This window comes from Lycium barbarum, chromosome 10 (genome assembly GCF_019175385.1).
Source record: "Lycium barbarum isolate Lr01 chromosome 10, ASM1917538v2, whole genome shotgun sequence".
Classification (NCBI taxonomy): Eukaryota; Viridiplantae; Streptophyta; class Magnoliopsida; order Solanales; family Solanaceae; genus Lycium; species Lycium barbarum.
Genome location: NC_083346.1, coordinates 20,608,009 through 20,621,309, shown reverse-complemented (window position 1 = coordinate 20,621,309; position 13,301 = coordinate 20,608,009). Strand labels below are relative to the sequence as shown.

At 37.5% G+C, this 13,301-nt stretch overlaps 1 protein-coding gene across 1 annotated transcript; it reads left to right on the top strand.

Moving 5' to 3' along the window:
• The first annotated feature begins 8,244 nt into the window (after window positions 1-8,244).
• LOC132614168 (violaxanthin de-epoxidase, chloroplastic) lies at window positions 8,245-13,048 on the top strand. Its single transcript, XM_060328548.1, has 2 exons — window positions 8,245-8,591; window positions 11,583-13,048. The coding sequence occupies exons 1-2, from the start codon at window positions 8,280-8,282 to the stop codon at window positions 12,888-12,890; spliced, it is 1,620 nt and encodes a 539-aa protein (XP_060184531.1). The 5' UTR covers window positions 8,245-8,279; the 3' UTR covers window positions 12,891-13,048.
• Window positions 13,049-13,301: the final 253 nt, after the last annotated feature.

Sequence of the window (13,301 nt, the reverse complement as noted above, 5' to 3'; positions counted from 1 at the left end):
GAAAGGCAGGTAAGCGCTATGACGATGATATTATTGTTCTCCCCCCCCCCCCCCCCCCCCCCCCCCCCCCCCCTCCTATGCTATTTCATATGTTGTTCATGATGCTTATTTATTGATGTTGCTCATGCTTTACATACTCAGTACATTCTTCGTACTGACGTCCTTTTGTTTGTGGACGCTGCGTCATGCCCGCAGGTGCACAGGGAGACAGACTTGATCCATAGCTTCATATTCGGAGATTACATAGAGAGCTCCATTTCCTTCGGAGCCATATCTTTTGGGTACTCATTCTTTTGTGTATATAATTATGGGCATAGCGGGGTCTTGTCCCGCTAATGTGATATGTTATACTCTTAGAGGCTCGTGGACATGTGTGTGTGGGGGTAGATGTGTTTGGCCTTGTCGGCCTATGTTTTGCATATCATTTTGTTGGCCTCGTCGGCCCATGTATATTGTTGTGGCACAGATGCCTATGATGATATAAATGTGTTGTTGTCCCAAATGGGACTAGTTGACGAATGAATGGAAATGCATGTATAATTATGTGGCTCACCTAGATATACGCATAAGAGTAAGCTAAGAGGGTGCCCGGGTAGGCTAGCACCGTGTGCTCGTCGCGGCCCCGAGTCGGGTCGTGACATAAATACAACTTTTAGCAATCATTTTCTTCGCCTTGAGATAGGAAATAAACTTGCCTCTCAGGGATGCAGTATTTCCTCTCCATTCCAAGACTGGTTCTCCCGAAAACTGGAAGCGAACCATTTTCGTTCTACAATCAACATTGGCATAACAAGAAGCCAACCAATCCATGCCTATAATAACATCAAAGTCCACCATTTTCAACTCATGTAAATCAACCATAGTACGATGATCACAAATCACAACTACACAATTTCTATATACTCGACTAGTTATTACCGGTTCACCAACGGGTGTCGATACCTCAAAAAGTTTGATTGACTCCGGCTTGACCCCAAATCGACCCGCAATATATAGAGTAACATATGACAATGTGGAGTCCGGATCTATCAATGCATATACATCAAGAGAAAATACCGATAATATACCTGTAACAATATCAGGGGAGGACTCAAGATCCTGTCGTCCTGCCAATGTATAAATACGGTGTTGAGGACCACTAGAACTGGGAGCTCCTCCTCTACCTCTATCATGGCTGACTGGCGTCTGTGAACCTTGCCCCAGAGGGCGTATAGATGATGAAGACCCGGCTGCCGACCCTGAAGGCTGGATCCTATCCCTACCACCAATCGAGGGGCAGTCACACATGATATGGCCTGGCCGACCGCATGCATAACAAACATCTAAGCCTAATCGACACTGGCCCCAATGTGACTTCCCGCACTGAGAAAATCGTGGAATGGGTGGCCTTGCCTGACCTAAGTTGCCTCTGTAATGAGAACCTGAAGCTCTAAAACTCTGACTCGGCCCGGAGTGAATAGATCTATCAAATTTCTGGCCGGTAAATCGTGGAGGCGTGCTAGTCATAGAATGGCCTGAATGCCTAGAAAACTGTTGTCTTTTCCCTCCTCGAAACTCACTAGTCGGACCCAAAGATCTAGCCCTCTTGTTATAACCTCTGTCAAGATCACGCTCACCTCTTTGCGGTTGTAAGCTTTCCTCCAAATTTTGGGCATAGGCTTGAATGCCAGAGATATCCATATTGTCCTGAAAGAACGCAGTCAAGCACTTATCCATCAAATGTGGCCCTAAGCCACTCACAAACCGGTGCACTCGATCACCCATATCTGCTACCATGGTTGGAGCATACCTAGCCAAAGAATGGAAGCGGAGACTATACTCTAAGGCACTCATACTTCCTTGCCTAAGATTCAAGAACTTGTCGGCTCTAGCCCGCCGAACCTCTGGGGGAAAGTAATGTCGAAGGAAAGCATCAACAAATTCTTGCCATACCGGGGGAGGTGCGCTGACTCCCCTAGAAGACAACCAAACCGTATACCAATGAACCGCAACATCCTGCAATCTATATGATGCTAACTCCACCGATTCAATAACTGAAGCATGCATTAACCGAAGTGTCCTCAACATTCCATCAATAAAGCTTTGAGGGTCCTCATCCGGTTTTGACTCGAAGAATTCCGGAGGATTCAAGTTAATAAAATCACGGGCTCTAGCACTCACAGCCCTATCACCATGACCCATACCTTGCCGCTGGGCCTGAGCGGTGAATAGCTGAGTCAGCAAATGAATGGCCTCTTTCATCTCTTGGCCCGAAACCTTTGGTGAAGGAGCTGGGGGTGCAGAAGCTGGGGCTGAGACTCCCTTATGCTTCTCAAAAATAGGCAACGAGTGAGAGAACTGAGACTAAACCTCGTTTTGGGACTCTCCTTCCTCTATATTCGTTGGCGGTGCTCTTTCAGCCCGCCTTTCTGTCACTGTCTTGCCCTTTTGGGTGTTGTAGCTTTCTTCTTTACAGGCATTTCTGAAATATATAGCACACGATTAAGGAAAGAGAAATCCTTATATCATAGCTCTATTGCACGATCTATGAAGAAAGAAGGTCATTCATTCCTAAAAATGCCCGCAGCCTCCTATTAATAAGTGTGGCGCGCAACACACCCATAGACAAGACTCTACTGGACACAGCTCGTAGACACACCCTAGGATGGAACTGCTCTGATACCACTTTTGTCACGACCCAACTGGAGGGCCATGACGGGCACCCGGAGCTAACCCACTGGGCACCGCTCATCATACTTTCACAATCATATCTAGGTGAGCCACATGGCCTGCTAACAATCTCTACGCATCAGTAATACCATTTTCATTGGGCTAAAGCACTTGTATATCAACATCAACAAACATGCCCATACATATATACAAGCCGACGAGGCTGACAAAATGATATACAAAATACAAGCCGAGAAGGCTACAAGACATCTAACTGTACACAACTGTCAACGAGCCTCTAGAAGGAGTGTGACACATCATATAGACGGGATAGGGCCCCGCCATGCCCATATATACACAAAAGAATTATACCAACAGCTGCAGCTCCGAATCAAGTGGAGCTTCTCTAAGCAGTCTCTGAACAAACAGCCTAAGGATCAAGTCTATCTCTCTGTCCACCTGCGGGCATGACGCAGCGTCCACAAACAAAAGGACTACGGATAATGTACTGAATATGTAAGGCATAATCAATAACCTAATAGGAGCATGAACGATAAAATAAGAAAAATGAGTCATGGGATGACAGAGCCATCTATACCTCTAGCGGCGTTCATCATATTCACTTGCCTTTTTCAAATGGGAACCTTCCATTACATACACTTATATACATATAGTAGTGCCGTACCCGACCATAGAGGTTCGGTGTTTCACATACCCGACCATGACAAGGCTCGGTGTTATATATACCTGGCCCTACCAAGGCTCGGTGTTATCCGTACCTAACTGCAATGGTGCGCGCGCAATAGGTATCATACCCTGCCATATAAGCTCGGTGTCACAAAGTAGTCATACATATACATATACCCATAGAAATACTTAATTGTCATCAACATCATCACTAAATCTTTCCTTAGAGGGTCAACTATTGTAGAATGGGACAAATGGTATCATGATAGTATCAAGACTTATGAGCTTTAGCACTTCTAGAAATGGAGTCATCATGGAAGACATTATGGATTTCACATACGGGTATACAACAATGGAATCATGCCTTAAGAAAGAAGGGTTAGCCTTACTTACCTTTATGTCTTCTTTACTACTTAACGTTCACTTCTAAAGCCTGAGAAATCTACATTTAAAAGGGTTCATACCAAGGTTAGGCTTCAAAGACACCCTTAAGTTCAAACGAGTATAATTAGTAAGCTAGCAAATATTGGGCAGCATTTCCCCTATTTCATCTACTTTTACCAAATTCCAAAACAACTCCCAATCAACAATGACATTATCAACAATACCACAATCAAGAGGTTTCATTCAAGTTAAGCATCATCCAATTCCCAATACTCCTTTTAATGATCGTTCATAACAATGGCTACAACACAACACCATATATGCATACATATAATACTTTCTCAACATCATCTATAGCATCCACAACAAGATTATACTCCTAACATGCCAAGAATTACAATTCAAGTTAACCTATAGCTCATAATATCTCCAAGTTCATACTTGAAGTCTATTTCCACTTTTCTTCCTTTACCCACGTGGTATAACAATCAAATAACCTTAACCATATGAAAATATGTGAAATCTTACCTTAATCACTCAAGAACAAGTCTTGGATCAACTTACTCGAATAAAGTGAAGCCTTCAACATCAACACCATAAGAGATCTTGAGTTCCACAAACCCTAGCAAGCTTATTAGCACTTGAACCTCTTAATTCATTTAGATTTTCTTGAATTTTGGCTTGGATTAGTTTATAGACCTAGAGAGAGGGTTTTGGAGAGCTCAAGGATCTGTTTTGGGGAAATAATGAGTCCAAATGATATGAAATAAAATATATAAAGCGTAACTTAAAATCCCGTCGAACAATCCTATGCCCACTTTGACAGACCGTCAAAATTCCTACGGTCCGTCAAAATGCTCCGTCAAACTGCCCAGCCAAACATGGCTCACTGTGACTGTTTTACGCTGGGAAAATACCATTTGACGGGCCGCAGAAATTTCTACGGTCCGTCAAACTGATCTGTCAAAATGTTCTGCCCAAGCAGTCTGTCTTAAAATGCCCATAACTTTTTACTCCGTTGTCACATTGACGAACGGTTTGTTGCGTTGGAAACTAGACTCAATGAACTTCAATTTGGATAGAGAAAACACACCAAAACTCCTCATATTCTAGGAGATATACCTCTCTCAATTTGGACCAAAATCCTGTCCAAAATTTTGTCAAGTTTTCCCAAAGTTCCGTCAAACTTAATCTCCTTAATTCGCTTGTTCTCAAATCCTTCCATAGCTTATTCTCTCCACAACCCCCCCCCCCCCCCCCCCCCCCCCCCCCCCCCCACCCCGCGATAACCATAAGATAGGAACATGTAATATCATATATCCTAGAAGATAACTCCGGTTTCCACGATTAGGACAACTAACACCTAACGAATTTCAACGTACAAAATTACGAGGTGTAACAGGGAGTACCTCTTTAGTAGTTTCTTGGCTATGTAAAACTCCGTTTATTTAAATAAGAGTAAAATTGGAAGAAAATCATAAATGTTTTCTTGATTATGTGAAACACCATTTATTTCAAAATAAAATAAAAAGGTAAAAACCAACGGAGGAATTAATTTACAATTTAAAATTTTAAAAACATATAAAAAAAAAATTGAGATAATTTCAGAGACCTCCCTTGAGGTTTCGGCCTATAACGCTCACCTCCTTTGTGATTCTAAATATTACGTAGACCTCCCTTCTTTCGTAATTAATGTAACAAAATTGAATTATAATTTAAAATAGACAAGTTTTCCCCTCATATTTTAATTCTATTTTTTCTTCTATTTTATTAATCCATAAGAAAACCATATAGCTATAATCTAATCTGAAAAGAAATTAAGCAAATTAGTTACCCATTATACTTTACATTATTTTTAAAATAGCAAAACTATTTTCTGACTTTCTATTATGTTCGTTCAATTTCTTCAAATAAACTTTTGAATCATACAAAATGAATAAAAATAAACAATATAAAATATAACATACAAAAAAGGCAGGGGGGGGGGGTGTGTGGAGCTTAAGCTCCAGCGATTTGAGTTCGGCATCGAAGAAGGCAAGCAGATTGAACACCAACGGCATCAATGGTAATTATTTTTTTCTTTAATGCTCTGTGAGCTAAGGTTTAAAAGGGCTTAACCCTTAATTGTTAATCAAAGAAAGAAAAAATAGGCAAGCATAAAGTGAGTTAAAAATAACTTCTTAATATCTTTCTTCTTCATTTGTTTATGTATGAATATGATTTAAACAAATTGAGTGACATATGTGACTTAAATATACGAACCCAATGAAGAAAATTAAAATAACTAAGCGAATTATGGTACACAAAGTTGAAGAAAAAATAGAATTAAAATATGAGGGCAAACTTGTCTATATAATATAGTTTTGTTACATTAAATACGCAAGAAGGGAGGTCTACGTAATATTTAGAACCACAAGGGAAGTGAGTGTTATAGGCCGAAACCTCCAGGGAGGTCTCTGAAATTATCTCAAAAAAATTGTCATCAAAGAAAAAAATCATAAAATATCACATAAATTAAGCTAGAGAGATTAATACTTTTCACTCACGAACTAAACATTACTATTATATATAAGAGACAAACAAAGGACTTTTGTAGTCCTCACAATATTTTCCAATAAAATGTCAAACTTTTCAATTAATTACTTTAGGTCTTGATCTTATTTTTTAAGGTCAATTTATTTCTTGATCTTATGGTCTACTTTTGAAAAGTTGTCGAACCTCCTACCGTATTTTTTTTGTTTCCTATCCTGTGTTCGTCATCCGCATTGGAGCTCGATTAATCCGGATTCGTGTCGTTTCGGGCCTATTCGAGGGAAGCACTCCCATCAAGAATTTTCCCATACCCCAGGCTCCAACCCGAGACCCTTGGTTAAGGGAGGAACAGTCTCATCCGCTGCACTTTATTTTTCCTATTACTTTCTTCTATTGATCTTATCTATTAACCTAAAACATAATAATTTTGTTTGATTCTTGCTTCTTGTTGCTCTCTCGTTTTCTCATTTTTCATTTATTTCTTATTATAGATTTTTACTTGCAGACATTTCTTTTACTTTATATTTGTATTTTGAAATTTGAGAATTTCTGAAAATTCTTTTACTTACATGTAGGCATTTCTTTTGCTTTATGTTTATACTTTAATGGGCTCATATGTGTTTAAAAAGGTTTTCCTAAAATGATTTTCAGATAGTTTTAAAAATTATTAAATAATGTCATATAGTGTTGAAAATGGAAACAGTGTTATCAGTCAAAATCAGATTACCTTTAAAATATTTTGTTTAGGTAACTATAATTAATCTTTTAAACACATGATAAGTTTGAATCAAGGCGGAGTTAGAATGTTGGCTACGGGTATGGTTGGATTCGATAACGCTTTGGTTCAAATTCTGTCTTTGTCTTAAAAGTTCATCAAATATGTACATATTATTAATTTAGAACTAAATAACTTCAAAAATCATAATTGAGAACTCATAAACTTCAAATTCTGACTCTGCATCTGATTTGAAGTAAATAATTTCATCAAAATGAAAGTTAAAATATTAAAAGGAGTGAAATGAAAGTTTTGCTTTTATATATTGAAAATAAACTTATTTGAAATTTAATTATTACTAATATAAATTATATTTTTTGATTAAAATATTTATTTTTATATTTTGATAGGCCCCGACTTAGCACGGACCTCGTGAAACTAGTCAAACAATATCCAAACACATTTTGTAGAATTTTCTTTGGATGAGTCTAGGAACTTCCAAACAACTATACAATTCCTGAAAAGCTGAATATTTTTGAAAATATAATATAAACTATAAAAAGAATTGTCAACTTTAACTTTGAACTCCCAAAACAATAATTTATTTTAGGATAAACTTTTTTGAGCTAAACTAAAAGTAAAAATGGGATGGAGAAAGTACTCCCTCCAGTTTAAAGAGGGAGTAATATTTTTCACTCACCAACTAAGCATAAAAATATCCTATCCATTTACCAAACGCACTTCGAAGCCGATTAGATCAAGTATTTGAATACAATCGTCAAAAGCACATGACAACTTTATTTACTCATAAAATTTCACCTACATGACAGTTGACTCATTAATTTTGGAGATTTTAATGGTGATAGTTCAAACACAAACCCTTAATAAACTCGCAAAAAAAGATACTTCAGGTACATTTTTTAACCATTATCTCAATTTTCTTTTTTTTTTTTGGATAAATCCAGGTACTTCCAAAGAACGATACTCCCCCTGTCCCAATTTATTTGACACTTTTACTTTTCGAGAGTCAAACTTCTTAAATTTGATCATGTATTTAAACATAGAATCTTTAAATATTTCGAAATAAAATTTACATATTTGAAAATTAAGTAAAAATTGTTATAAGTCACCATAATTAATAATTTAAAATATTTAAAAGAAATGTGAACAAAAACTATCAAAGAATAACTTTGATCTCGAAAAGCGAAAAGTGTCAAATAAATTGAAACGTAGGATTACAATTCCTGAACAGTAGAAACTATAAATACCCAACCCATTCACCACATTTTTTGTCAACCCAACATAACGAACCATGATAGTAGACGTAGCACCATCCTCTTCCACCAATTCTCCGGCAACTTTTCCGGTTAACCGGAGTTCCAATATCGCCGGACTTGTTCCAAATCCTTTTATTCAACACTGCAAGAAAATTAAAGGGTCCATATTTTCTTGCAGGAAAGTCAGAGCTATTACTACAGGTAGAAGAAGAATTGTAGGTGCTCATGTGGATATGAAGGAAGCAGAGAAAAAGAGAGGTGGTGAAGTGAGAATAGTGAGTATTGTTGGAGAAGCTAGTGTTAGTCCTCTTAAGTCTGCTCCTTGGCTTGATGTTATGCTTCACACTGTGAGTATTTTCCAACTCCAATTACTTTCTTAGACTCTAAATGTATGTATTACTACTTCTGTTCTAATTTATGTGAAGGTGTTTGATTAGAAAAAGGAATATTTTTGAAATTTATGGTCTAAAATCAGAGGCGGACCTAAATGGGTGGGTGGGAGTGCACTTCGGAAAAAATTATGTATATATATGTGTATATACCTTGATAAATTAGTATATTTTTAATTGTGCACTCTAATAAATGAAATTGTCTTTGGGGCACGGTGGTTGTAACGGTTGCTTCCTTTACATGTCACCCCAGATCGAACCCGAATATCACTTTTAATTATTTTCTTGAGCCTACTTATATAGGAAAACAATAAGCGTTAAATGAGCTCACCTAGATTTGAACCTGCACTGTCACCACATGTTGCACAGCTTTAGCCACTGAGCTATCTCTTTCATTCGCTTCACTGTATTAAATTTTCTTTATTATACATATTTGACCTATATACTTGTATTTTCGTCACTGCTATGCTATTAATGACTGGTCTGATACGGTATTATCCCTCAGTCATCATTAAATTTTTTGTTGGAGTTTATGTCAAGATAATGGTGCCCTCGCTGTCTTAAAATCCTGGGTCCACCTCTATCTAAAATATAACATATTCCCTCCATCTCAATTTATGTGATATAGTTTGACTAGTCAGGAGTTTAAGAAAGGAAGGAAACTCTTGAAACTTGTGGTCTAAAACAAGCTATAGACATTTGTGTGCATGTAAATCATCTGGTAAAAGGGAAATTTTAAGTTAAACTGTCTCTATATTATTTTTTTGGAACAGACTAAAAAGGAAAGTGTAAGGTTTTTTAAAATGAGGCAGCAAAAAGGGTTGAAGTGTTGATTGAAAAGAGTCGCTCTATGATTTTACACAAGCGTAGAAAGGCTTTAAATAGCCAACTTAAAACAGAAAATCTGCATAATTTAAAATTCAAAACCTAAAATATCTCAACTAAATCTTATCTAGTTAAATTTGAATTTAAACAAAGACTCTCCTAAAGCTAAACTACTTTTTCATCTGGTAAGTCAAGTCAGCAGTAACTGAAAGTAATTTTCAACAACATAAAATGGGACAGAGGTAGTAGAAACTTTTGTGGCCGTAAATGTTTCAGGGAGGAAAAATTGGAAAGTTTAAAGTTAATTATTACTCCTTGCGCCCCAATTTATGCGGCACTATTTGAGTAGGCACAAAGTTCAAAAAAAGAAAAAAGTAAGACCTTTGAAATTTGCGATCTAAAACAAAATTTAGATATTTGTGTGGCTATAAATTATTTCATTAAGGTTAAAAGGGGAATTTTAAAATTAGGTTGTTTTTAATTATAGAAAGTGATATTTTTTTGGACAGACTAGAAGGAAAGTGTGTCACATAAATTGAGAAGGGGGGAGTGCTAATATGGAAGGACGTCATTATTTTTAGAATGGACTAAAAAGGGATGAGTGCCACATAAATTGGGCACAGAAGGAAGGGATGAGTGTCACATAAATTGAGCACAGAAGGAGTAATACATAGTAGTGGCTATGTTTTGATATCCCATATAATTTAACTTAAAATATTCTTTGATCCCTGAATTCTGTTGAGTAATATTGTCTATACCACATTATGGCAACCTGGTTTCTGACAGTTAGAACAAGGGTATTTTTCACTTCTATTCTTTCCAATATTATTATTGGAATGTGAAGAGGAAGCTTTCACTTTTTTTTTTTTTTGGCAATAACTGTGAAATATTACCATAACAACCAAAAGAATACACCTAAAGAGCACCCCATTCTTTATCAGAGATGAGGCCTCAGGAAAACTCAGACTAATTACATAATCTCGATATCAAAACTGCACAATTCCTAGCTCTTCTGGAAGTTCTAAACAGACTAATCCTTTCCCTAATTTCTAACTGAATTTTCTGTAAAATAGTGTCTATCCACAGTATCACTTCTATACAATTTCCAATTCCTAGCTATCCACGATATATTAAAGCTCCCAAACCAGCCGTCATTATCTGCTTCCTTGCCTTATTCCAATGCTTTCTTTCCAGTTTCAGCAGTGTCCGTTTCAAGTCCTTTTGTTGCAAGCCAAGTCCAGACCATAAATTGAATTCATTCCAAAGAGCAATAGACCACACACATTGTACAAATAAATGATGAGCAGTCTCAAGAATATCAGAGTCACTTAGACAGCAAGCAGGCTCTTCACAATTGAACCCCATTCCCAACATTCTATCTTGGTTAAGAGTTTACCTTGTATATCCAACCAAAGAAAGACTCTGTGCTTAGGGATAATGATGGAATTCCAAATGAGTTCCGATATATTCCATACAGCTTTCACAATTTGAAGTAGGTTTTTTGCGTAAAAAAGAAACAAGAAACTAAACTAAGGGACAAAATATTTGTTCATATTACTAGTTGATAGACTGCTGAAGTTCTGTTTGGTGCTACATCATCCTGTAAATTTGATGATGAGCAATATCTGCTGCTGGTTCTGCTATTTAAAGGAACCGGAACTTATGAGAGTCTCAGTATAACTAGATAATCTGGCAAATGGAAACATTCTAGTTACCAGAGAAAAAGAAAGCGAAAAGCAATTATGTAGATGAAAAGGGAAGAAATATGTAATGTGCATCAATAGCTTTTATATTTTGTAAAAGGTGCATTTTTTCCTCAAAAAACTTTTATATTGTGGAAAAACTTGATGACCAATCACTAACGAAAATTGTCTGGCCTCGTATACTTTCTGTTAGAGACTTTTTTTAGTATGAAAGAGACTCCTGCTCATTGTAGTATTCCCCCAACGCTACTCTAACAACTCTCTCCCTTCTCTGTGTACGCCATTATGCAGATACATTAGTATACATTACAGTAGAAATAGCTTGTGAAGAAAATTGCTTCCCTTTACAGTTATGAGAATATACATATGCGGTTGTACTTTGTTGATGGTATTGTACTTTGTTTCCTTTTATAAATGCAAGGCAGAGAGACTGAAATGGGTTGATGAAGAGTTTGAAATGATTGTCTTTTCTGACGACTTTGTCAAATCTAAAGATGAAACTGACCACGTTAGGAATGAGCTTGATCGTGCTGATATTTTGGTGGTGGTTGCTGTCAGAAAAGAAGGAGCAGTCAACTGGATACAGACAAAAAGCCCCATTGTCCCAAACATCATATGCTTTGATTCCTCTTTGGCACTAAAAAACAAGCTAGGTGGAAGTTTTGTTGAAACTGATAAGAGGGGAGATATATTTAGCAGTTTACTTCCATTTTCTCAATCTAAGAAACTGAACGAATCATTGGAGATAGCCCGAACAGTGTCTGAGTCTTGGGAAAGGCATAATTCTGATGATATTCGGTTCTGCTTGTTAGTTATAATTAATGCTTATATTACCCCTGTTTCAACACTGAAGAACCTTAGAGCCAAAGGATTCTCCACGTTAAACTGTATGGTGACAAATTGCGGGCCTCAGATATTGAATTGTCTACTGGATCCTAACTGTAGGAAGGCACTTCAATGCTTGAACAACTGTAGCCCTGTAGATCAAGTATGCAATTATCGATGTATTGCTTCATATGAGAGCAAATACCTGGAAGAGTTCTCTCTCTGTGTACTGCAGAAGAATAACTGTCTTGAACTCGACGCGAAGATCCCTGAAAAACCTTGTGTGTCTCCAATGTCAGAGTTTCGAGGGGAGAAATTGTCTACTGAAATCGCTGAGGACCTTTTTGTGGGTTGGTTAGGGACATTGGAATGGAGTTGGCGCGTTGTAGCAGGGCAGAATCCAGCTTATGATCAATTTCCATGCCAGTACCAATTATTCTATCGGGGAAAAGCTAAAGGATCGTTTTGGTATGAACCAGTTTTCCAGGTAAGGACGCTTGAAGGGGACTTAGTCTGGAGAAGGCGGAAGTATAGAGTGAAAAGAGGAAAAGTTCCTGGAACATTTCATTTTAGTGTATTAGATAATGGAGTTGTTTCGAATGAGTTCTGGACAATTGTAGATGTTACTGATGATTTGAGCTGGGGTTTGTTCCACTATCATGGAGCTGCACGAGTGGCAGGGCAGTCATATACTGGGGCAGTTCTTGTCAGCCCAGATGGTCAATATCCAGCTGAGAGGGAAAAAGAAAGGTTGGTATCTGCATTGGATAAATGTGGTATCAAAGAGTGGGAGCTATTCGATGTTGATAATTGTTCATGTGAAAATGCACCATTGGGGCTTCCAGAGGGCTCAAGTCTGCATTCTAAAATTGAAGTCCATGGCCGGACACATTCTTCAGTCTAGCAGCCTGCAATTTTTGTTAAAGCTGGACTTGTGTTTCGTATAGTTTATTGATAGGTCGATCATGATGACTGAATATTGTTACAGTGTGTTGTAAAATTATATTCCTACTACAAAATTTAGTCTACTCGTGAAAGAAATGAACTTTTTGTTACAGAAAATTAGGAGAGTTTTTTTAGATTCATTTATCTCAAGGCCAAGTGCCATATGCATAAATTTGGGGGAGGTCTACCGTTCTGAAAACCGTTTTCTTGAGCTCGAGGGTCTATCAGGAATAGCCTCCTTACCCCACAAAGGTAGGGGTAATGTATTTCAACTCACCCTCCGATCTCACTTGTGAAACTACACTAGGTATGTTGTTGTTGTCGTTGTTGTTGTTGAGGGGAGGTCTATGCAATTATCCTTCAATTTACC

What these genes read in the sequence shown, in the direction of transcription:
- LOC132614168 (XM_060328548.1), top strand. Translation starts at nt 8,280, where the DNA reads ATGATAGTAGACGTAGCACCATCCTCTTCCACCAATTCTCCGGCAACT. An exon ending in TTGATGTTATGCTTCACACT is followed by an intron (nt 8,592 to 11,582) that starts GTGAGTATTTTC and finishes TATAAATGCAAG; the next exon opens with GCAGAGAGACTGAAATGGGT.